General features: G+C 52.7%; 1 protein-coding gene across 1 annotated transcript in view; it reads right to left on the minus strand.

Annotated features, from left to right (window-relative positions):
• LOC125436372 (collagen alpha-1(II) chain-like) overlaps window positions 1-3,088 on the minus strand; it is a 37,926-nt gene extending 34,838 nt beyond the window's left edge. Inside the window, exons 1-5 of the mRNA XM_048503301.1 lie at window positions 3,083-3,088; window positions 2,842-2,895; window positions 1,755-1,796; window positions 702-755; window positions 335-433 (exon numbers count right to left, since the gene is read on the minus strand). Coding sequence (XP_048359258.1) covers window positions 335-433; window positions 702-755; window positions 1,755-1,796; window positions 2,842-2,895; window positions 3,083-3,088 — 255 coding nt within the window. The remainder of the gene's footprint in view (window positions 1-334; window positions 434-701; window positions 756-1,754; window positions 1,797-2,841; window positions 2,896-3,082) is intronic.
• Window positions 3,089-23,425: the final 20,337 nt, after the last annotated feature.

Raw genomic sequence — 23,425 nt, forward strand, 5'->3', positions numbered from 1 at the left:
CATGACTCTTCTTAATTCTCTGGCTTTCACACTCATTGGAATCTGCGTCATACACAAACGATTGCCGCTTTGTGGGGAGCCCAGCCCTTCAAACAGCAGCTGCCATTTTCAATTCCCAGACTGAGCTCAGACTGAGTTCTGGGCCCTTCTGTCGATTATCCCTAGCTGCAGCTAGTCCATGAAAGAAGGCTTTCTCAGGATGGGGATAATATTCCCAAATGATGATGTGGTACCAGGTTAGTTTGTCGCTGAATCTGAAGATTCTTGGGACCCTTTCATACACCCTGCCCTCCCCACTCCCACACCTGTTGTCCAGTTCCACTCTGGATCTTACCCTAGCACCAGGCAGGCCAGGCTCTCCCGGACGTCCAGGATCTCCACCAGCTCCTTTGGGACCCCCAAGGCCAGGAGGACCACGTTCCCCAGGAGCACCCTGTTCAGACATGAGTAAGCAAGAAATATATTATCCCGGAGTCTATTTGAGAGGTATCACAACAAACTCCTCCTTGCTGGATTTGAACTGATGGTGTATAATCCAAAGGTTTGGGGAACCGTCAACGTAGCCATTTCTGACAGCTACCTAAGCATAGAATTACAGAGAAAGAAACAAAAAAATGCAATTTAACCGGGAGCTAAGCACCCATCCCTCCTTTGACTTATCTTCCATTTACCCAAGAAAACAAGTAAGGTTAGACACTCACCTTGGGACCAGCTAATCCATCTTGACCTGGGAAACCACGATTTCCAGGGGCTCCCTAAGGATAAGAAAATGATGACAATGATTAGAAGAAGGTTACTTTAAGTAGTCTGAGGAATACAGAATAATTCTCACAACTAGTAGTAAGTTAAAATAGGGATCATGAACACCATCCATTTCAGCAGAAAAAAATACATGGCTCTTTTAAAAACAAGGAGCAGCAGACTCAAGATCCTGCTGGCAGTGGAACAGAATACTGTGTGAGCTAAAAGAGGGACACGCATTGTTTCCTGGACTTCTGCTTGAAGCCATCGTGAACCCAAATAATATAACTATTATAGATTGCAACCTTCGAAGTTTGCACACCAGAAAACCATAATGGCTTAAGGGCCACCTTGCATATTATGTTGCTATACTGTAGAGATTGTAACAGTACCTCTACAATCATAAAAACGTAAACACTTTTTAAAGTGTTTGCAATATGACTCTTCTCAAGGAATTGTAGCTAGCTGTTACTCCCTTTGGATAGCAAGCCCAGGTTTGTCAAGGAACTCCCTTTGGACAGCAAGCCCAGGTTTACTACTGGGTAAACATGAGAGATCATTCTCAGCACCTCTGAGTTTGCATTCTTTTAAAAAATGCTACACTGGATATCTAAAGGCTAATCTTCAAAAAGATGTGCAGATGGTAACTGCAATCCCAAGGACCGTGTCTGTATGGCAACCAGATGCATAGCAAGGGGGGAAAGCGCTCAGTAAATACTGACCTGGATAGACAAAGGATCTCAGTCAATATTAGGCAACTTCATGTGACGCAGTTCCCCTTTTTTGGTCTGCCACACACACTCAGTCTAACAGTAGATACAATTTGCACATGGTACACTACAGAGATGCTAGTATGGCTAAACTCTTCTGACATGTTTGGCCTAAAAATGCCACCCACTACAAAGGGCTGTCCTATAGGACCTCCTATGTGACCCAGCTTATATCATAGATGTTAAAGCCCTTCCCCATGGAACATTTCTGTGGAACATTCTACCGCATTTGACTTCACCTACCCTTTCCCCAGGTGGCCCAAGTGGTCCTGCTGCTCCTAGCTCCTGCAGAGTTCCTCTCTCCCTTCTTCACCAGCTGGTCGGGACATGCTTGTTAGACCCTGCAAGGACCCTGGAAAAAAAAAGAATCACATAGGTCAATTATGCCCAAGCTGTTGGCTGCGCTGTGGAGGTGAATGTCCACTGCGGCAAGATTTCTTGTACGGACATATTTCCTCTAGCCCTGCTTTCACTTTCCACTCTCTCCGCAGCAAGCAAATCCACTTATAGCATGATTTTAATAAGCAGGACAGATTTGACAATGGGCACAGCTTTGTCCCAGTCTTCTTCCCTCCACCCGCAGCCAGCCTACCTAGTCTTACCCCCTCCCCCCGCATTGTTTGCATACTTCCCCCTTGCCCTCCTCTTTGTTGCCAACTACTTCCCACTTCTTGTCCTGCAGTATCACTTCTATCACTCGTGGCCTCCTCACTCCTGCATATCTTTAGATCTTTAAATTTTAAAAAATCTTAAATAACCATATCAATAGATTGATAAATCTATACTAATACTAAAAAAAGGTAAAAATAACAAGGCCGGTCGATCAGTCCAAATAACAGTTGCCTACATGTGATCAACAAACTAGGATATCTCAGCCTACATTGGTTTTACTCTGCTTAATCAGTGAATTCAGACCACACTGGGAAAAGCCCAGTGATCTTGATGCTTGTGTTTACAGTACATCAGGAGACTGACAATCATGAACCTGGGGAGCTTTGCAAATGGCAGTTCACATTGTCCTTTTGCAGTGTTCACACTACCATTTGATAGGAAAGGCTCCTAAAAGCAGGGGAAGGTTGAAACTTCTTCCCCCCTCACAATGTGGTCTAGTCAAACTAGGGTAGGTCTGTACGATGAAAATTACACTTAGAAATTAAACAATGGGAATTCTGTTTATGGGACACCAATATCATGCATAAGTGTGTCTTTCAGTGCTAGGGTCAGTGAATTGAAAGGGCTGTAGAAGCCTGAAAATTTGAACAGAGGGGCAAAAGGCCACCTACTTGAATGCTAGACTACTTTCTAGAAAGTCACATGGTTAGATACTTACGGGTTCACCTTTGGGGCCCTGTTCACCTTTGAAGCCTCCAATACCGGGCTCCCCCTGCAGAGAATTAAAAAAACATAAGCCTATTAGATATCTCAAATTATTAAAGTCACCGATTGTCAGATCTAGTCTTTCCTCTAACCACTACACCACACTGCCTCTTCACTGCATTGATCCAGATCTGCCTCTTTCAGTAGCCATAGATATAGTCACTTTGAAGCAGACTTCGAAGGTTGAGCCTAACCTTCATCTGGGGTTTGCCTAATTTCACATCCCCACATGGTGGCTCTTGCCCACCCTCCTTATAAACTTGGAAGACCTGTACTGATTGAATCAAGGAATTCCAGCAACGATCAATTGCCTCTTGTTGATTAGTCCGTAGTTGCAATGCTAATTGCGTTTTTTAGCAGTAAAAAAAAAGTAGAAAGATGTGGGCAAGGCTATCCATTTTGGCTTATAGTTTTTGTAAATTTCCCGCAGTGAGTGTTTTATGGCCATACTCCTAGAGCAGAATTCCAACCTCGCATTGGAGATTTGTGGAGCAGGATACATTCTTGCGTTGGGACTGTTGGATTAAATCCTTAATTTTTTTGGTGATGTCATCAAATTTTAAAACCATCTCATCCGGGGATGGAGCACTTAGCTTGGAAGACCTTTAAGTCTTCCTCTATGTAGCGGAGATGGCATGATGTTAAATCTAGCCAGCATATAGGCTCTCCTGCGTATGGGATTTGTGAGTGCTGTAATATAATAGGCTGGGTATCCCTGCGTGAAAGGAATTGACATATTTGTTGGTGAACAAGATTTATTTGCCAAGCTCTGCAGTTGTACCTGCTAGCATGGACAATGGATTCCTCCACACATTCTCCTGAACTGCGAATTATACCAAGAACTCCGATCCAGCCTGCTATCCCAAGCTATAGACCCTATGATTGATACTGAATCAGATAAAGTAGTTACGCTTTTAAATTGTCAGGATTTTCATTGTTGCCTTATAGTGGCAAACTTTTTGTCAGAAGTTTGTAAACTGAATGTATGACAAAAGCGAAGTTTTTTACTATTCACTTTTTAACTGGAACTGTGTTTTTTAACTGGAACTATATTTTAACTGGAACTATATTTTAACTGGAACTATTGTGTATATGCCAATAAAGGCTTATTGGATTGGATTGGATTGCCCACCACCTTACGGCTAATGGGTCCTTAGGAGGTACTCATCACAGATGGGAAATCACCAAGGTGACTAGGAGCAGCCATAAAGACTAAGATGACAAGGAAGAACTTATTGCATGATCAGAGGAAGAGTCCAGGTAGCATCTTATTTTTTACCAGGAGCCTGTAAATTAACACAAGAAGTCTACAAGCAAGAAATGAGAGCAACAGCCCCCGCCCCCCCCCCACTCCTTGCTGAGAGCTGTTCTACTCCTGCTACTGGTATTCCAGAGATAAAATGCACTGAATTTTTGTAAGCATTTGCACATTTTATTTATTTGTTTTCCATTCTGCTTTTTGTTTTGCAAGCATTTGCATTTATTTATTTGTTTCCATCCTGCTTTTCATCCCCGGTTGGAACTCAAAGCTACTTAGAACATCGTGAACCCTCCTTCAAAAGCAGCTTAGAACCCATCATTCTCCGTCCTCCCACATCAACCTGCAAAGTGGGTAAGGCTGAAAAATTGGTGATGGGCTCAAGCTCCATGAGTAAAAAAAAATGGGAGTTTGAATCGGGGTCTCCCAGAATCCTTAGCTGTTTCCATATAGGGAGTCATCTGGTAGCCCTCATCTGCTTTTCCCCATCTGCAACTTATTAAAATAATCACACACAATATTAAAAATGAGGCAGAATCACAGACTGACCCACAGGCATTATAAAGCTGGCCAACGTATTTTCAAATCCTTCCCTAAACATCCCTTTGTACCTTAGTTACTCTAGAACAGGGGTCTGCAACCAGCGGCTCTCCAGATGTTCATGGACTACAATTCTCATCAGCCCCTGCCACCATGGCCAATTGGGCTGATGGGAATTGTAGTCCATGAACATCTGGAGAGCCGCAGGTTGCAGACCCCTGCTCTAGAATGTCATCTCACCACCTCAGAACTTACAGTGCACTTCTAAACAGAGTTGCACCTGTCTGAGTCCACTGAAATCAATGGGCTTAGAAAGGTGTAATTTGGCTTAGAATTGCATTTTTTTTTCAAAGGACATCTGGGGGGTGGGGGTGGCTCAGGCATAGATAGCTGTTCAACACCACAACAAAAACAATGCAAGATCTGACTCAGCAAAGGAGCTGGGGAAAGGGAAAAAATGAGGATAATCTCCTCTCTGGGTTTTGGATTCACTCAGAAGCAGTGAGGTTCTCCCCATTTCTGCATGGTGGGAGATTGACTGGGACTGCTGGAATCCTCTTCGTAAGTCAGAAGACTCAGGGAAGGAACAGGGTCTGCCTGCAACACTTATTGATAATGGCTAGCTACCAGAACAAGCCAAAAATTGAGGCCCATGCCACAACCTCAGAAGAAGAAGAAGAAGAAGAAGAAGAAGAAGAAGAAGAAGAAGAAGAAGAAGAAGAAGAAGAAGAAGAGGAGGAGGAGGAGGAGGAGGAGGAGGAGGAGGAGGAGTTTGGATTTATATCCCCCTTTTCTCTCCTGCAGGAGACTCAAAGGGGCTGACAATCTCCTTGCCCTTCCCCCCTCACAACAAACACCCTGTGAGGTGGGTGGGGCTGAGAGAGCTCCGAGAAGCTGTGACTAGCCCAAGGTCACCCAGCTGGCGTGTGTGGGGGTGCCCAGGCTAATCTGAATTCCCCAGATAAGCCTCCACAGCTCAGGCGGCAGAGCTGGGAATCAAACCCGGTTCTTCCAGATTAGATACACGAGCTCTTAACCTCCTGTGCCACTGCTGGAAATAGGCAACGCTGCTTATCTCAACTCCTAAATCTCCCTTTAATGCATCCCGATGAAATGAAAAGGGTCAAAGACCTTGACGTCAGGAGCCCCCACCCCGCCCGTCTTCCAGGCAGCTCATAACCCTGAGTGATGGCGTCTCCTCCAAGGCACACTACCCTTTTCGAGATAAATGAGGCTTATTTCCAATTTTATGGATGACTGCTGAAAGGGGATTGGTGGGGAGCAGAATGATCTGGAGGGAGAGAGATAAATAATCTTCAAATGGAACAATTAAGAATCGATTGTGACACCCTCACTGAAAAGCCCGATAATTTGGACTTATCTCTGATTAATAAGGAAGGAGGCTGGAGGGCCCTCGGGGCTGTGGAGAGCCGCCCCCTGCTCGTGTCACCAATAATCAGCAATTGTTCCATCTCAACATAATTTATCTCTCCTTTTCTTCCTGGAGTCTGCTCCCATAAACGGGAGCCAGAAAGCAGCAGCGACCTCTACGGAATCTCTCCGCTTTGAGTTTCGCAAAGTTTAAAGATCTCCAGATAGGTGGTCTTTCAAAAATAATACGTTCTCAGACCTCCCTTGTCAAAAAAGTTGTTTTCGCTGCTCCCTCCTCTAAAATCAGCCTTTCTGTTGGTATGGCCAGAGGGACTCCAAACCTCCTAAATAATTCTGTTGGAAATTAGTGAGGTTTTCCAGAACTGCTGGATCCAAACAAGATGCTTTGCAAGATGCAGCCCCTTCACTGGGCCAGTTCTGGGAAACATTCTTGCAAATTCGGGTGAAAACTGGCATGAAGTTCCATTAGACTTGTGGCAACCCCGAGTCAAGGCAAAAATTGGTCAGAATGGCTTACCTCTTGTGTAGCAACTCTGAATGTCCTTGGTTAACCCTGGTTAGCTTCTGAGATCTGACAAGATGGGACCAGACCTTGCAAACTGGTTAAGATCAATACATTGTTCTTATGTTCTTATGTTCTTATTCAGCCTGCATTGACACATACCTCTTGGCCCGTTGCAATGCCCTTCCATCAGCCGTATCAACAGGGAGATTCACTAAAACCCCTTACCGCCAAAGGCTATGCATATGCAATGGGAATTGTGTTGACTCTAAAGACCATATTTTACTTTATTGTCCACTTTACACAGTACCCAGAGTCAAATACTTGTCACCCCTGCTACTCAAAAAAGAGTATGCATCTGACTTGCAAAAGATTCCCTTTCTGTTGGACAGCCCCAGTAGTGATGCAAACGATGCAGTCACCAAATTTTTGGATTTGTACATAAAACAGCACTTTAGGAGCAAATCCTGAACATCAGCCTTCTCTACCTGTACATTTATTTTAGTTTCCCTCTACTTGGTTAAGTGGATCTGTGTATATAATGTTGTTATGCCAATAAAGGTTCTTTGTTTGTTGTTGTGTTGTTGACACATAACTCTAATTTTTGTTTGTGAAAAAATGGAGGATATGGAAAAGCAAAATATTCCAGAATCTCCTTCATTCCCTCTTGGGTGGCTATGAAATAAACATCCCAACCTCTGCCGAGTTTTGCAAGGAAGGAAGAATTCTTCTAGACAGGGTTTAAGCAATCTTATCCTCACATTTACAACGTGACGACGTGTATCCAGACTGCCCACTACTACAACGGATCTCCAAGCAACAGAGATTAGGTCACCCGGAGGAAATGGTTGGTGTGGAAGGTGGCCTCTATAACATTATGCCACATTAAAGTCCTTCCCCTTTCCAAGGCCCAACCTCACCAAGCTCCGCACTCATAAAAACATAAGAACATAAGAACTAGCCAGCTGGATCAGGCCAGAGTCCATCTAGTCCAGCTCTTTGCTACTCGCCGTGGCCCACCAGGTGCCTTTGGGAGCTCACATGCAGGGTGTGAAAGCAATGGCCTTCTGTGGCTGCTGCTGCTCCTGAGCACCTGGTCTGCTAAGGCACTTGCAATCTGAGATCAAGGAGGATCAAGATTGATAGCCGTAGATCGACTTCTCCTCCATAAATCTGTCCAAGCCCTTTTTAAAGCTATCCAGGTGAGTGGCCATCACCACCTCCTGTGGCAGCATATTCCAAACACCAATCACACGTTGCCTGAAGAAGTGTTTCCTTTTATTAGTCCTAATTCTCCCCCCCCCCCCCCCAGCATTTTCAATGTGTTAAATAATTATTAAATGTCCTCAAAATCTTCAGTATTTCACAGCGTGGATCCGGCTGCTGGTAAACCCAACTTTCTCCACAGACTTCCTCTGCCAATCAAGAAACTGCAGAAGATAATAGCTAATCCCCCCCCACCCCGCAATAGCATGCCACCATCCCAGTTAAAAGATAAAGGCTTACCACAGGTATATTGCTAATAACATTCTACACAGCTTCATATTTCAGCCACAGCCCTGCACAAAGAGAGCAGTGATCAGCTATGAGCAAATCTATACTATTGGCCTCATTTTCAAAACAAAAACAAATCTTTTTCATTGCATTCACAACCAGAATCAACCGGCTGTTGTAGGTTCTCTTTTTTTTATTGTATTGAATAGAACTAAAGTTACAATCAGATCGTATTTACAATTATTCTTCTATCATATAAAAAGAATAAAGCAAAATGTGCATAATTTACATTTAGGAAATTAGTACAAAAAAATAAAGAAATGCAGAACGTTAGAAAAAGAGAGTTATTAGGGTGCTGAAAGAATAAGGAAGAGACAAAAAGAAATGGAAAGAAAAACAAATCAAAAACAAGACAATACATAGAAGATTTCCTCTTAGCTCCTCTACTATTTACAAAATTCTTTCTATGTTCACGTTCAGTTCGCTATTTTCTAATCAATCAGCATTGCAGGTATATAATCAACTTTTTACATTCTTATTCTGGTTGTAAAAAGTTTACAAGTGGTTGCCATACATCCAAGAAATTCTTAAAGCGATTTAGTTTTTAATAAGTTTGATAGTTCGTCGTACGATGCGTATTCTATCAGTTGGGTCAACCAGTCTTCCACAGATGGAAATGATGTCGTCTCCCATTTCTTTGCAAATTATATTCTTGTCACTGTTATCATGTACAAAACTTTCCTTTCCATTTTTGATTCCATTATATTTAAAAGAAAAACTTTCTGGTTTGAATGATAATTCTCTATTAAATTTTTAAAAAATATATGCTATTCCAAAATTGCTGGCTTATTGCACACTTGTAGGTTCTCTGGGTTGTGGTGCGGTAGTTTTTGCTTCTAACGTTTCGCTTGCATCTCTGGCTTGCGTCTTCAGAGGCATGTCCTGTTAAAATGTGTTTCTCTGTGTAGCACAGTAAGAGGAAAAACACATCTTACCATGACACGCCTCTGAAGAAGGCAGCCGTGGATCCGGGTGAAACGTTAGGAGCAAAAACTACGAGCCCACGGCCACACAGCTTGGAAAACCCACAACAGTCAGATCTTTCCATTATTCAGTATCATCAGAAAATCAAACTGAGGCTCATTCCGCACATGCAGAATAATGCACTTTCAAACTGCTTTCAGTGCTCTTTGAAGCTGTGCGGAATGGCAAAATCCACTTGCAAACAAATGTGAAAGTGGTTTGAAAACGCATTATTTTGCGTGTGCGGAAGGGGCCTGAGAGCCCATGGGAAGTATTACAGGAATGGACTGATCTTCCCTACTCTCTCTCCTCCAGGATTATATAAAGAGTGTGTGTGTGTGTGTGTGTGTGTGTGTGTGTGTGTGTGTGAGAGAGAGAGAGAGAGAGAGAGAGAGAGAGAGAGAGACCAATTTCTTTCCCCACCATTGTTTCTTTCTCTGCTGCCTGGAATATATTCAGCCTTTATGGAACCAAGGGGGTGGACAGGTATGTCTTTTCTTTTCTTTTCTTTTCTTTCTTGGTTAATTTACAGTCAGTGCACTCCTAAGAATGAATGCTTTCCTGGGAGTAAGGCACACTGAATAGACCAGAGTAGGATTCTGGGCAGTGGTGGGATCCAAAATTTTTAATAACAGGTTCCGACGGTGGGGGGATTCAAACAGTGGTGCCGCCGCACACGCGCCCCTCCAGTCCCCATTGGGCAGGGAGGTTGCTTTAGTAACCCCTTCTCGGCACTCAGAAAAAATTAGTAACCACTTCTAGAGAAGGGGTGAGAACTGGTTGGATCCCACCTCTGATTCTGGGGGTTTTTGTGCAGTGGCTGCTTGTGGCGTGGCTGTTGGCTTTGCAGTGTGGTTTTTCCCGTGGTTTTCTGTTAGCAGGGGAAGTCTCTTGCTGTGAAGCATCCTCAACCGCACCAGTCCAATCCCCCATATTGCCCGACCGCTGCTACCTTGTCGTGTCTTTGCGGCCTGCCTTTGGATAAGCGTTTCGCTTCTCTCGCCTTTTCGCTTTGTTTCAGACCATATGATAAGGCCTTTGCTCCAGTCGTGATTGCGCGCAATAGATCACATCAATTTCATGGATCTATTGCACTGTGTGTAGCCCTGCAGCATGAACATTTTAAAACACAGCCCGTTTAACCCTGGTTGGAAGGGCTTTGCGTGGGCAGGGGGAGGCAAGATGAGCTGGAACATTCAAAGGAAGCTTAACGCAGCCAAATTCCCTTCGCCGTCCCTGCGAAGGGAAGGAAAAGTCACACTTTGCCCAGTTTTGGAAACTGCGGAGCTTCTCTGATCTGAGAGCGTGGTGACTTCCAAAGAGGGGGAAATTAGTTCACAATCAAGAATCCAAAGAGAATGTGTGCTTAATGTGAGGCAGACCGCCAGTGCATGAAAGGTCTGAGTCAGCCTCCTTATGTTGGCTCTGAGGCAGGTGAGGAGGAACTCCCTCCCTTCCCAACCCTGCCTGCCACAGGACAGTTGGTCGACAGGCAGAAGTTCAACTAGTGAAGAGTTCTCCACCAAAGGACCTGGGTTGGAAAATGGCCCCCACCCATGAAGCCGCAGGGGCCTGCCAGAGAGGAGGGGGCCGAGCATCGCCATCCGCCTGCAAGCACTGCTGCCTAACAGCTTTGTGGCAAGATAGGGATGTTCGGCTACTCAGGAGAAAGAGAATCCTTCAGCACCCGGCTCTATTTGTCAAGGGGACGCGAGATTCACCGAAACAGAGCATTATTCAAACGCCTCTAAGAATAGGCCGAAAGCAAATGAAAAGTGTCTGCTTCAGACAGAGACTCCTGAATCTTAATGTCCCACTTAATGGCCTCCATTAAGAATGGTCTGTGTTCATTTTCACTCTCTCATTTCTCACAGACAGGCTGAGAATTGGATTTGACTTATCTCCGCGAGAAGCGTGCTGAGGGCAATGCCTCTGGGCATAAGCAAAGGGCTGCTACCTCCCTGGGGTGAAGCTAAGGGCCAAACGGAGACACAAATCTTCTGTAGGGTTTTAAGGGGCCAATTAGGAAACCCCCCCCCCCACCACAGCCTTGCAGGTCAAGGAGCAGCAGTGGCGTGGGAGGTTAAGAGCTCGTGTATCTAATCGGGTTTGATTCCCAGCTCTGCTGCCTGAGCTGTGGAGGCTTATCTGGGGAATTCAGACTAGCCTGTACACTCCCACACATGCCAGCTGGGTGACCTTGGGCTAGTCACAGCTTCTCAGAGCTCTCTCAGCCCCACCCACCTCACAGGGTGTTTGTTGTGAGGGGGGAAGGGCAAGGAGATTGTCAGCCCCCCCACCCCCCCCCCCCCCCACCCCCCCCCCCCCCCACCCCCCCCCCCCCCCACCCCCCCCCCCCCCCACCCCCCCCCCCCCCCACCCCCCCCCCCCCCCACCCCCCCCCCCCCCCACCCCCCCCCCCCCCCACCCCCCCCCCCCCCCACCCCCCCCCCCCCCCACCCCCCCCCCCCCCCACCCCCCCCCCCCCCCACCCCCCCCCCCCCCCACCCCCCCCCCCCCCCACCCCCCCCCCCCCCCACCCCCCCCCCCCCCCACCCCCCCCCCCCCCCACCCCCCCCCCCCCCCACCCCCCCCCCCCCCCACCCCCCCCCCCCCCCACCCCCCCCCCCCCCCACCCCCCCCCCCCCCCACCCCCCCCCCCCCCCACCCCCCCCCCCCCCCACCCCCCCCCCCCCCCACCCCCCCCCCCCCCCACCCCCCCCCCCCCCCACCCCCCCCCCCCCCCACCCCCCCCCCCCCCCACCCCCCCCCCCCCCCACCCCCCCCCCCCCCCACCCCCCCCCCCCCCCACCCCCCCCCCCCCCCACCCCCCCCCCCCCCCACCCCCCCCCCCCCCCACCCCCCCCCCCCCCCACCCCCCCCCCCCCCCACCCCCCCCCCCCCCCACCCCCCCCCCCCCCCACCCCCCCCCCCCCCCACCCCCCCCCCCCCCCACCCCCCCCCCCCCCCACCCCCCCCCCCCCCCACCCCCCCCCCCCCCCACCCCCCCCCCCCCCCACCCCCCCCCCCCCCCACCCCCCCCCCCCCCCACCCCCCCCCCCCCCCACCCCCCCCCCCCCCCACCCCCCCCCCCCCCCACCCCCCCCCCCCCCCACCCCCCCCCCCCCCCACCCCCCCCCCCCCCCACCCCCCCCCCCCCCCACCCCCCCCCCCCCCCACCCCCCCCCCCCCCCACCCCCCCCCCCCCCCACCCCCCCCCCCCCCCACCCCCCCCCCCCCCCACCCCCCCCCCCCCCCACCCCCCCCCCCCCCCACCCCCCCCCCCCCCCACCCCCCCCCCCCCCCACCCCCCCCCCCCCCCACCCCCCCCCCCCCCCACCCCCCCCCCCCCCCACCCCCCCCCCCCCCCACCCCCCCCCCCCCCCACCCCCCCCCCCCCCCACCCCCCCCCCCCCCCACCCCCCCCCCCCCCCACCCCCCCCCCCCCCCACCCCCCCCCCCCCCCACCCCCCCCCCCCCCCACCCCCCCCCCCCCCCACCCCCCCCCCCCCCCACCCCCCCCCCCCCCCACCCCCCCCCCCCCCCACCCCCCCCCCCCCCCACCCCCCCCCCCCCCCACCCCCCCCCCCCCCCACCCCCCCCCCCCCCCACCCCCCCCCCCCCCCACCCCCCCCCCCCCCCACCCCCCCCCCCCCCCACCCCCCCCCCCCCCCACCCCCCCCCCCCCCCACCCCCCCCCCCCCCCACCCCCCCCCCCCCCCACCCCCCCCCCCCCCCACCCCCCCCCCCCCCCACCCCCCCCCCCCCCCACCCCCCCCCCCCCCCACCCCCCCCCCCCCCCACCCCCCCCCCCCCCCACCCCCCCCCCCCCCCACCCCCCCCCCCCCCCACCCCCCCCCCCCCCCACCCCCCCCCCCCCCCACCCCCCCCCCCCCCCACCCCCCCCCCCCCCCACCCCCCCCCCCCCCCACCCCCCCCCCCCCCCACCCCCCCCCCCCCCCACCCCCCCCCCCCCCCACCCCCCCCCCCCCCCACCCCCCCCCCCCCCCACCCCCCCCCCCCCCCACCCCCCCCCCCCCCCACCCCCCCCCCCCCCCACCCCCCCCCCCCCCCACCCCCCCCCCCCCCCACCCCCCCCCCCCCCCACCCCCCCCCCCCCCCACCCCCCCCCCCCCCCACCCCCCCCCCCCCCCACCCCCCCCCCCCCCCACCCCCCCCCCCCCCCACCCCCCCCCCCCCCCACCCCCCCCCCCCCCCACCCCCCCCCCCCCCCACCCCCCCCCCCCCCCACCCCCCCCCCCCCCCACCCCCCCCCCCCCCCACCCCCCCCCCCCCCCACCCCCCCCCCCCCCCACCCCCCCCCCCCCCCACCCCCCCCCCCCCCCACCCCCCCCCCCCCCCACCCCCCCCCCCCCCCACCCCCCCCCCCCCCCACCCCCCCCCCCCCCCACCCCCCCCCCCCCCCACCCCCCCCCCCCCCCACCCCCCCCCCCCCCCACCCCCCCCCCCCCCCACCCCCCCCCCCCCCCACCCCCCCCCCCCCCCACCCCCCCCCCCCCCCACCCCCCCCCCCCCCCACCCCCCCCCCCCCCCACCCCCCCCCCCCCCCACCCCCCCCCCCCCCCACCCCCCCCCCCCCCCACCCCCCCCCCCCCCCACCCCCCCCCCCCCCCACCCCCCCCCCCCCCCACCCCCCCCCCCCCCCACCCCCCCCCCCCCCCACCCCCCCCCCCCCCCACCCCCCCCCCCCCCCACCCCCCCCCCCCCCCACCCCCCCCCCCCCCCACCCCCCCCCCCCCCCACCCCCCCCCCCCCCCACCCCCCCCCCCCCCCACCCCCCCCCCCCCCCACCCCCCCCCCCCCCCACCCCCCCCCCCCCCCACCCCCCCCCCCCCCCACCCCCCCCCCCCCCCACCCCCCCCCCCCCCCACCCCCCCCCCCCCCCACCCCCCCCCCCCCCCACCCCCCCCCCCCCCCACCCCCCCCCCCCCCCACCCCCCCCCCCCCCCACCCCCCCCCCCCCCCACCCCCCCCCCCCCCCACCCCCCCCCCCCCCCACCCCCCCCCCCCCCCACCCCCCCCCCCCCCCACCCCCCCCCCCCCCCACCCCCCCCCCCCCCCACCCCCCCCCCCCCCCACCCCCCCCCCCCCCCACCCCCCCCCCCCCCCACCCCCCCCCCCCCCCACCCCCCCCCCCCCCCACCCCCCCCCCCCCCCACCCCCCCCCCCCCCCACCCCCCCCCCCCCCCACCCCCCCCCCCCCCCACCCCCCCCCCCCCCCACCCCCCCCCCCCCCCACCCCCCCCCCCCCCCACCCCCCCCCCCCCCCACCGACAGGGGCTGATGGGAATTGTAGTCCATGAACATCTGGAGAGCCACAGGTTGCAGACCCCTGTTCTATTTAGATGCCCTCACCTATTGACCTGGCTGTCTTCTTTGTTACTCACAGAAAATGTTTCTTCACCCACCCTGGACACTCCAACAGGTAAATATACTGCACTTGCTTTCCCAACATCAGATCCTCTGAAGATGCCAGCCACAGATGCAGGCGAAACGTCAGGAGAGAATGCTGCTAGAACACGGCCAGACAGCCCGGAAACCACACAGCACCCAAGTCTCCAAGCAGCTTACAAACTCCTTTTTCTTCGTGTTGTCGAAGGCTTTCACGGCCGGATTCAACTGGTTGCGGTGGGTTTTCCAGGCTGTGTGGCTGTGGTCTGGTGGATCTTACGTTCCTAACGTTTCACCTGCATCTGTGGCTGGTATCCCCAGAGGTTGGTCTGGAGCGTGAGCTATATGGCACGGTACCCCAATAAGGTCCCCAAACCTCAACCTCCTCAGGGATTACCCCCAGATGTCTAGCAATTTCTCAACTTGGGATAGCCAGCTCTACATCCGCTGGCAAATGTGGCCAGAAATGCAAGGAGTATGTGTCCCCCTCCCTCGCAGCCTGAGCCACATGGCACGTGGCAATGAGGCCGCCCACGTGTGCCGGGGCCTCTTCACAATGAATGCCCCTTTCTGAATAACCACAGATTGGAATCCTTTCATTACAGGTTCGAATTGGCAGGTTCTGCCCACCCCTGTGAAAAAAATTACTTTTGCCATGCCTCGTAAGACCTTTGCAAGACCTTGTCAACTCACAGGACAGACGAGGGACAGAAGCACTCAGACGGGCGGGAAGCAGACCTGGCGCTGTCGAACCCGGTGTTATTTAAATTGCGAGTCTCAGTTTCGCACAGCGGCGAAGAGGATGATGATTTGACGACTCCTCTGCCGCCGTCTCTCATTTCCACTCACCCGGCAATCCTCGCACTTTGAGAGAAAGGCCCTTCTGAGAGGTGACGTGCAGGTGTTATTTTTCCTTCCAGGTTACAGCTCTTGATGTGATAATTATGCCAAACTCAGCAAAGGTCTCTGCTCTTCCCCTAGTCTGTTCTCTGCACTCAAAAGAAAACCGTAGATTGTTGCTGAGCGCCCGGCCTTTGTCAGTTTCTCCCGGCAATCTGCAATCAAGATGTAAACACTAGCAAGCGGAAAGATTCTCAGTGCCACGGTTTTTTAGATCATGAGAAGAAGAAGAACAAGAAGAAGAAGAACAAGAAGAACAAGAACAAGAAGAAGAACAAGAAGAAGAAGAACAAGAAGAAGAAGAACAAGAAGAAGAACAAGAAGAAGAACAAGAAGAAGAACAAGAAGACGGAGGAGGAGGAGGAGGAGAAGGAGGAGGAGGAAGAGGAAGAGGAAGAAGAGGAAGAGGATGATGGGAACTGTAGTCCATAACATCTGGAGGGCCACGAGTTTAACACCTATGGTTTAGCCTTTCTGTTGCCCTGTCCCATTGGCATTCAGACCATTGATGGCACCTCTGGCCAGCTGTGCCTCCTTCCCCCCTCTCCCATCTTGCAATGACTTCATGGGTCTTGGCTGCCAGTTTTCTGCCACCTGCCACCTGCCCTCTGGCCACTTTGGTCCCAGAGCAGATGACCCCCATAATCCGAGGAGAGAAATGTGTTATTAATATAAACACCCTCATCAGAACTGCCCTCCCCAGCTGTAACACAAGCCGGCAAAGCATTTCTTCTGTTCCAGGCCAGGCCCGTTCCCTTCGGGACAGACCCAACAGCTTGCTTCTGAAATTTTACTCCGCCAGCGGCAAAGGCCAATCCAGGTCTGAAACCAATTTAAGATTTCCTCCTGTGCCTGGAAACAGGGGGCAGCCAGGCCAAGAAACCAGAGAGGCACGAGGGTGAAACTCCTTCCACATCAAGGTCATCCTAAAGGAAAGAAACTTCTCAGATAATTATTTGTTTTCTGCAAAGGGAGATGATGGGGATCTAGTAGTGTTGATAGTATCAGATGGGGGAAGGAAGTCTCCCAGAATCACAACTGATCTCCAGAGGAGGAGGAGGAGGAGGAGGAGGAGGAGGAGGAGGAGGAGGAGGAGGAGGTTGGATTTATATCCCCCTTTCTCTCCTGCAGGAGACTCAAAGGGGCTTACAATCTCCTTGCCCTTCCCCCCTCACAACAAACACCCTGTGAGGTGGATGGGGCTGAGAGAGCTCTGAGAAGCTGTGACTAGCCCAAGGTCACCCAGCTGGCATGTGTGGGAGTGCCCAGGCTAATCTGAATTCCCCAGATAAGCCTCCACAGCTCAGGCGGCAGAGCGGGGAATCAAACCCGGTTCCTCCAGATTAGATACAGAAGCTCTTAACCACCTACGCCACTGCTGACAGTGATCAGATCCCCTAGAAAAAATTCCTCTATAGCACAGGTGTCACACTCCAGATGTTATGGACTACAGCATGATGCTGGCAGGGGGGATGATGGGAACTGTAGTCCATAACATCTGGAGGGCCGCGAGTTTGACACCTATCCGAGTGTATGGCATTCTATCCTGCTGAGATTCCTTCCAGCCCCAACCCTTGAGCTCCCCAGGATCCACACACAAATACACACTCTGCTCACCCAAATACACAGGATTTCCAAACCCAAAGCTGGCAGTCCTAGACTCCAGCTTGCTTTAGAGTTCACCTACATGTTGGAAGAAGCAAAGTCTAGTGTACAAAGGAACTGAGAAGAAGATCCAGCAGGTGAAGGGCAAGCAGTCAGCTAGATGGGGCTGTAAAGTTAGTGACCTCTCTGTCCTTCTGTGCCACCTCTTGTCTGTCCTTAAACTGATACTCTCAGGTCCTGCTTCTTCTCAGAAGTTAAGTGCATATTTTCTCATCCCTTGCTAGCGAGTTGGCGGTGGGCTATCTCAGGCCTTTCTCTTTCCTCTCTGAAATGTAGTTTCTTAATCAACATTTACCTTTAGTCCTTCTAATCAGTTGATGCTTCTGTGTGCAGTGATCTGCTAGCATAGGTTATGGGCCCAGAGTCTGCTAACACAGAAGCCTCTCATGGCTGTTGAAAGGAACTTTGACACTCAAAAGTTTGTATCCCTAAAAACTAGTTGGTCTCTAAGTAGTTGTGTGTGTGAAGTCACTCTTAACTGATGGTAGTTCTGCAGGGTTTTCAAAGGCAAGAGATTAACAGGAGCGGTTTGTCTATGCTGGATTCTGCCATCCACGGCTTTGGACCTGCATACCTGCCTCTCCCCATATCGCCCCATCAAGCCCCTCCATTCTTCGGAGGAGGACCTGTTGGTGATCCCTGGCCCTAAAGCAATCAGGCTGGTGGAACATGCTGCAGAGGGAGATCAGGGCCCTGTGGGACTTGTATAGTTTCCGCAGGGCCGGTAAGATGGAGCTGTTCCACCAGGCATTTGGCCAGCGTGGTTAGGATCATTGCTGTTGTTACATCTGGCCTCCTGTGGGCGCAAGAGTGGGTAGGGGGTGGGATGGTGCCATCTGCTTTTATATGGTTCCTGTTTTATTTTATGCTGTTTTTTATCTGTTGGTTGTTGGTTTTTGGATGTTGGTTTATTTTATGGTTGTTCACCACCCTGAGTCCTCCGGGGAGGGCAGTCTATAAGACCAATGAATGAACGACCGACCGACCGACCGACCGACCGACCGACCGACCGACCGACCGACCGAACGAACGAACGAACGAACGAACGAACGAACGAACGAACGAACGAACGAACGAACGAACGAACGAACGAACGAACGAACGAACGAACGAACGAACGAACGAACAGAGGAGACATCTTTAGGACATTATAAAAAGATCAGTTTTGGCATTTTGTGTTCCCGCAGTGTGTGAGAACACAAACAGCCCCAGCCAAAATGGATCTTTTTTCCCACTTGCTGCACAGAGCTCTTGTCAGTTTCACAGCTGCCCCTACCATTTTGTGTGCTGAAGTGGATTCTCCGTGAAGATTTTAATTTCATGACTGTTGTTCTTGTTGGTGGAAAGTTTCCAAATAGTATGAATAGATTACTCAAAGACTACAAATACAACTAAAGCTGTAAAGACCTAAATCATATTATTCCTGAGTGTCATGCAACCTTCATTAAATGTTAGTCAGCAGGCAGTTGCTTGACAGAAAAGGCACTAAATACCCCAAAAACAGTGGTGTAGCTTTTGGAGGACAGGGGGGGCTGGAGCCCTGGATGCCACTTCCTCAGAATGCATTGCAGGGTCACGCCTCCCCTTGCTACTGTACCCTGGTCCCGAACTCCAGGAGGCACCTGGGAGTGGGACCAGCCAGTTCGCCCCACTCCCAATCTCCATGCGGAGATTGGGAGCAGCAAGGGGCCATCTGACCCTGGCCTTAGTGAGACTTCCAACCTGCAGTCTGCAGCTCGATCTAAGCCTCACTGAGGCCAGAATCAGACTGATCACCAGGGGCTGTTGGCTTTAGCTTTATACCAGTGATGGCGAACCTTTTTGAGGCCGAGTGCCCAAATTGCAACCCAAAACTCACTTATTTATTGCAAAGTGTCAACACGACAATTTAACCTGAATACTGAGGTTTTAGTTTAGAAAAAACGGTTGGCTCCGAGGCATGCGTTACTCAGGAGAAAGCTTGGTGGTAGTTGGTGGCTTTGCTTTGAAGCAACCGTTCAATTCTTCCAATGGGTGAATCACGACCCTAGGAGGGTTTACTCAGAAGCAAGCCCTATTGCCAGCAACCGAGCTCACTCCCAGGTAAAGGATTGTGCTTTAGTTCTTTGCATGAAAATCAGTGGGGGTTAACAGCGCTTAACAGGTTTACCTATACTGCTTCCCCAAAACTAGGTCTTAGGTTTAATGCTAATAATCAAGCCCAGCGGCCCAAGCCAGCCTAGATGTGTTGGGGGGCACTCTTCTTGCGCGTGCCCACAGAGAGGGCTCTGAGTGCCACCTCTGGCACCCGTGCCATAAGTTCACCATTACTGCTTTATACTGTTGGCTCCACCCCCAAGCCCCAAACTCTGTTTTATAAGGCTATGCCCCTGCAGCAAACAACATTTCAGATTGGTCGCTGCATCAGTCTGCAGCCAAAGAGCAAGATTTGAGTCCGGTAGCACCTTAGAAACCAACAAGGCTTTAAACTATTGAGACTCAAAGCTCCAGTTTCAAGTGGGAATGGAGAGCTCTGAGACCTCCTATCCCAGTCTGGTTATGTTGGAAAGCCTGTTGCAAAGAAGGAACTCAAGATGCAGAAGGCCGGTGCATATTGAAATTAGCCTGTTTCGAGGGGAAATGGTGGGAGGCAGAAAATTAGCATTTGTAGCGAGATACAAATCCTGCATCTCTATTCAGCCCCACAGCTGGGAACGAACCACTGTTTTATTTATTTATTTTATTTATTCTTTGGATTTTTATACTGCCCTATCCCCGAAGGGCTCCGGGCGGTGCACAACACACAATCACAGTACAATCATAAAATAACTAAACCTTTAAAACAGTGGTAGGAACAATAAAACTAAGTGGAATAAACGTAAGAAATATAACAAGTGGCGTCCGACAACCCCATTTTTAAAATCCTCTCCCAAGAGGGACGGATGGCGAGTCCCATTGGATGACAAAAGGCCTAGATGTAAAGACCCAAGAAAGGGGGGGGCACCATCAGCGGCCCTGTGGAGCAGCTCGGTCTTGAATTTGTGAATGAACTCCAGTTCGGCAATCTCCTGTTGTAATCTCCTCTTGAAGCTTATCTGCTAGATCAGCAATAGAACCTCCTACTAAACAAAGGGAGCTTTAACTCTTGAAACCTTGGAAATCTTGACGATTTTTAATGTGCCGTTGGACTCCTCATCTGGCTCTCCTAGTGAAGGAAAAGTCATCAGATTTCATTCAACCTTTTGATGCTTCCAATAGATTTCTTGGAAGCAGGCTCCCCAAAGCAAAAGTCACTTGAATGACCTTGTTGGTTTAACTCAAGAGGAATGACACTTCCAGCCCTCCGTTCCAACCATCCTAATGACCGTTTGACTATTCAAAATTGCTTCTTTTGCATTTGGAAGGGAGTAGAGCCAGGAGACGGAATGTCAGCAATTTCATCTCACTCAGGTCAGGTTCTCTGGCACAGTGAAAAGGACGGCCGCTGCCAGGATTATGCAGGGTGCGGAAGGTGATTGACATCCCATCCCTTGGTTTGGCATGGGCCCAGTTGAGTGGTAGCGAGGCCAAGTTTCCTGCTCCTGAGCTGTGGGTTCCTGTTGCTGCTTATTCGAGTGGTGGGAGCAATCAGGAAGGCATGCCCTGACATCATAGTGTCGTAGAATCACAGAGTGGGAAGGGGCCATAGAGTCCCACCCCTGGTTCAAAGCAGGATCAGCCTAGAGCATCCCAGACAAGTAAGCTGACCAGACGTCCCACTTTTGGCGGGACAGTCCCGCCTTAAAACAATTTGTCCCGCATCCCATGGGTTTTTTCAAGTGTCCCGATTTTTGGAAGGCTGCCGCACTGCCTTCTGGGGCACAAGGCAGTGCAGCAGTCTCCCGTGCATGCGGCCGCAGGAGCACTGCCTTCTGGGGCGCTCCAGAAGGCAGTGCGCCCAAGAAGGCAGTGCACTCCTGCGGCTGTGCGTGCATGCACGCGCATGGCCGCCCGCCTACCCGCCCGTCCCGGTTTACAAAGGTGACCATCTGGTCACCTTACAGACAAGAGAGGGAGTGCATCACCTCCTTAGGCATCTGGTCCTCCTGTCGCACAACTCTTAATGTACAAAGGTTTTTCCTCATATCCTTTCTGCCCATAATAGAATAGAATAGAATAGAATAGAATAGAATAGAATAGAATAGAATAGAATAGAATCTTTATTGGCCAAGTGTGATTGGACACACAAGGAATTTGTCTCCGGTGCATATGCTCTCAGTGTACATAAAAGAAAAATACATTTGTCAAGAATCATAAGGTCAAGAATCATAATTTAAACCCATTCTTGTGAATCCTGTCTTCTGCTGCCAACTGGGACAGTTCCCTGCCCTACTGTGTGCCCTGGTCTTTTTCAACTAGACCAGGGTTGTCAAACATGTGCCCTAGTAGATGGATCAGGCCTGCAAGTCAGTGGAGCCAATCTGTCCCGCCTCACTCCTGATCTGGCCTGGTGAGCCCAGCCATCGGTGTTTATTTTATGTATTCATGTTTATATTTCTTCCCCCCTATCTCCGAAGGGTTTAGGGCAGTGGTGGCGAACCTATGGCACGGGTGCCAGAGGCGGCACTCAGAGCCCTCTCTGTGGGCACGCACACACATAGTTCATCATGTCGGGGAAGCTGGGCCACTGGGCTCGATGTGCGCGCACCGCAGCAAACAGGGAGGACTCAGCTGGCAGACCTAGTGCCTGTGCTCTGGGTGGCTGCTCCGGGGGGGGGGGGCGAGGCAGCAGAAATGCTAGAGAGGCACAGGGTCGTGATTCACCCGTTGGAAGAGTTGCACGGTTGCTTCAAAGCAAAGCCACTGACTACCATCGAGCTTACTCCCAAGTAATGCATGCCTCAGAGGCAACTGTTTTTTCTAAACGAAAACCTCAGTATTCAGGCTAAATTGCCGTGTTGGCACTTTACGATAAATAAGTGGGTTTTGGGTTGCAATTTGGGCACTCGGTCTCGAAAAGGTTCGCCATCACTGGCTTAGGGCAGCGAACAACATATCAAAACATAGGTTACAAGGATAAATAGTCAGTTCAGAACACAATAAAACTCATAACAGAATAAAGATGGGGACTGCAATCCCAGTACTGAAAGCAGGAAGTGAGGGCGGGGGGGGGGGTTGCCTCACCTTACTCACAGGCCTGATAAGTCTTTGCAAGGCAGTCACCCCACCCACTATGGCATAGGTGTCAAACTCACTGCCCTCCAGATGTTATGGACTACAGTGCCCATCATGCTGGCAGGGGTGATGGGAACTGTAGTACATAACATCTGGAGGACACGAGTTTGACACCTGTGTGCTATGGGCTCGCCAGTCCTGGCACCACCACCCCATGCCATTCTGGAGCCAGCTGAGGCAGCCCCCTTCCCTCCCTCCCCGCACAAGCCTGGTCCGGCCAAGTCATATTTATATCATATCCAACCCTTGCAACAAGTGAATTCAACACCCCTGCTGGAAATCTCTAAAATGAGACCTGAAATTAAATCTGAGACTGAAGAACAACTTTTCCAAAGCTGGTGCTCTTATAAAGGCATGGAGAACACCCTCATACCAGAGGTGGGATCCACCAGGTTCTCACCAGTTCCCAAGAGTGGGTTCCTAATTATTTGTGTGTGCCGAGAGGGGGTTACTAATTGGGTCTGCTTTTCCATTAGAAATTCCATTAGGTCCAAAAAGCATAAAGTCCTGTTGTTTCCTATGTGGCTGGTTAGAGAAGGTAGAAAACGGGATAATTCTTTCTGTTCGGCTGTTTTAAAAACATGTTTTAGAAATATGGTCAAGTTCCTTGTTTAAGGAAAGTATCCTCCTTTTGATTTCTAGAAACAAAATTAAGTATTTGAAAGTATTAAGTATTTGACGGGCAGTCAATTAGAGGAGAAGTCGTTGTTTCTGTTGGCAGTAGACGATAGGACTTGCTAGAATGAGTTTAAATTATGGACAGAAAGATACCAGCTGGACATTAGGAACTTTTTTTTACAGTAAGAGTTTTTTACAGTAACAGAGAAATTATTAATGCCCCGCCCCCGGAATGCCCAGCCCCGCCCCCGTCATGCCCCGCCCAGCCTCATTGGCGCTTTGAATCCCACCACCATGGGATCCTGCCACTAAAACGTTTGGATCCCACCACTGCCTCAAACCCACGTGCAGAACTTTCCTGACTGAGTGAGGGTCAGGTCTGTGCAGCCGCTGAGTTCTGCCCCTCGTGTCCGGATGTTATGAAGTGTGAGAGAAACTGGTGCTTGTTCACCTCGGCAGCCGGCTGGAAAATACCGATTGCAGCAAGAGCATCAAGCCATCAATCTAGTCCTGGAAACGTGAGGCTGCCAGCTCAGGAAA

Source organism: Sphaerodactylus townsendi, linkage group LG07, assembly GCF_021028975.2.
Source record: "Sphaerodactylus townsendi isolate TG3544 linkage group LG07, MPM_Stown_v2.3, whole genome shotgun sequence".
In the NCBI taxonomy this organism is placed as follows: domain Eukaryota; kingdom Metazoa; phylum Chordata; class Lepidosauria; order Squamata; family Sphaerodactylidae; genus Sphaerodactylus; species Sphaerodactylus townsendi.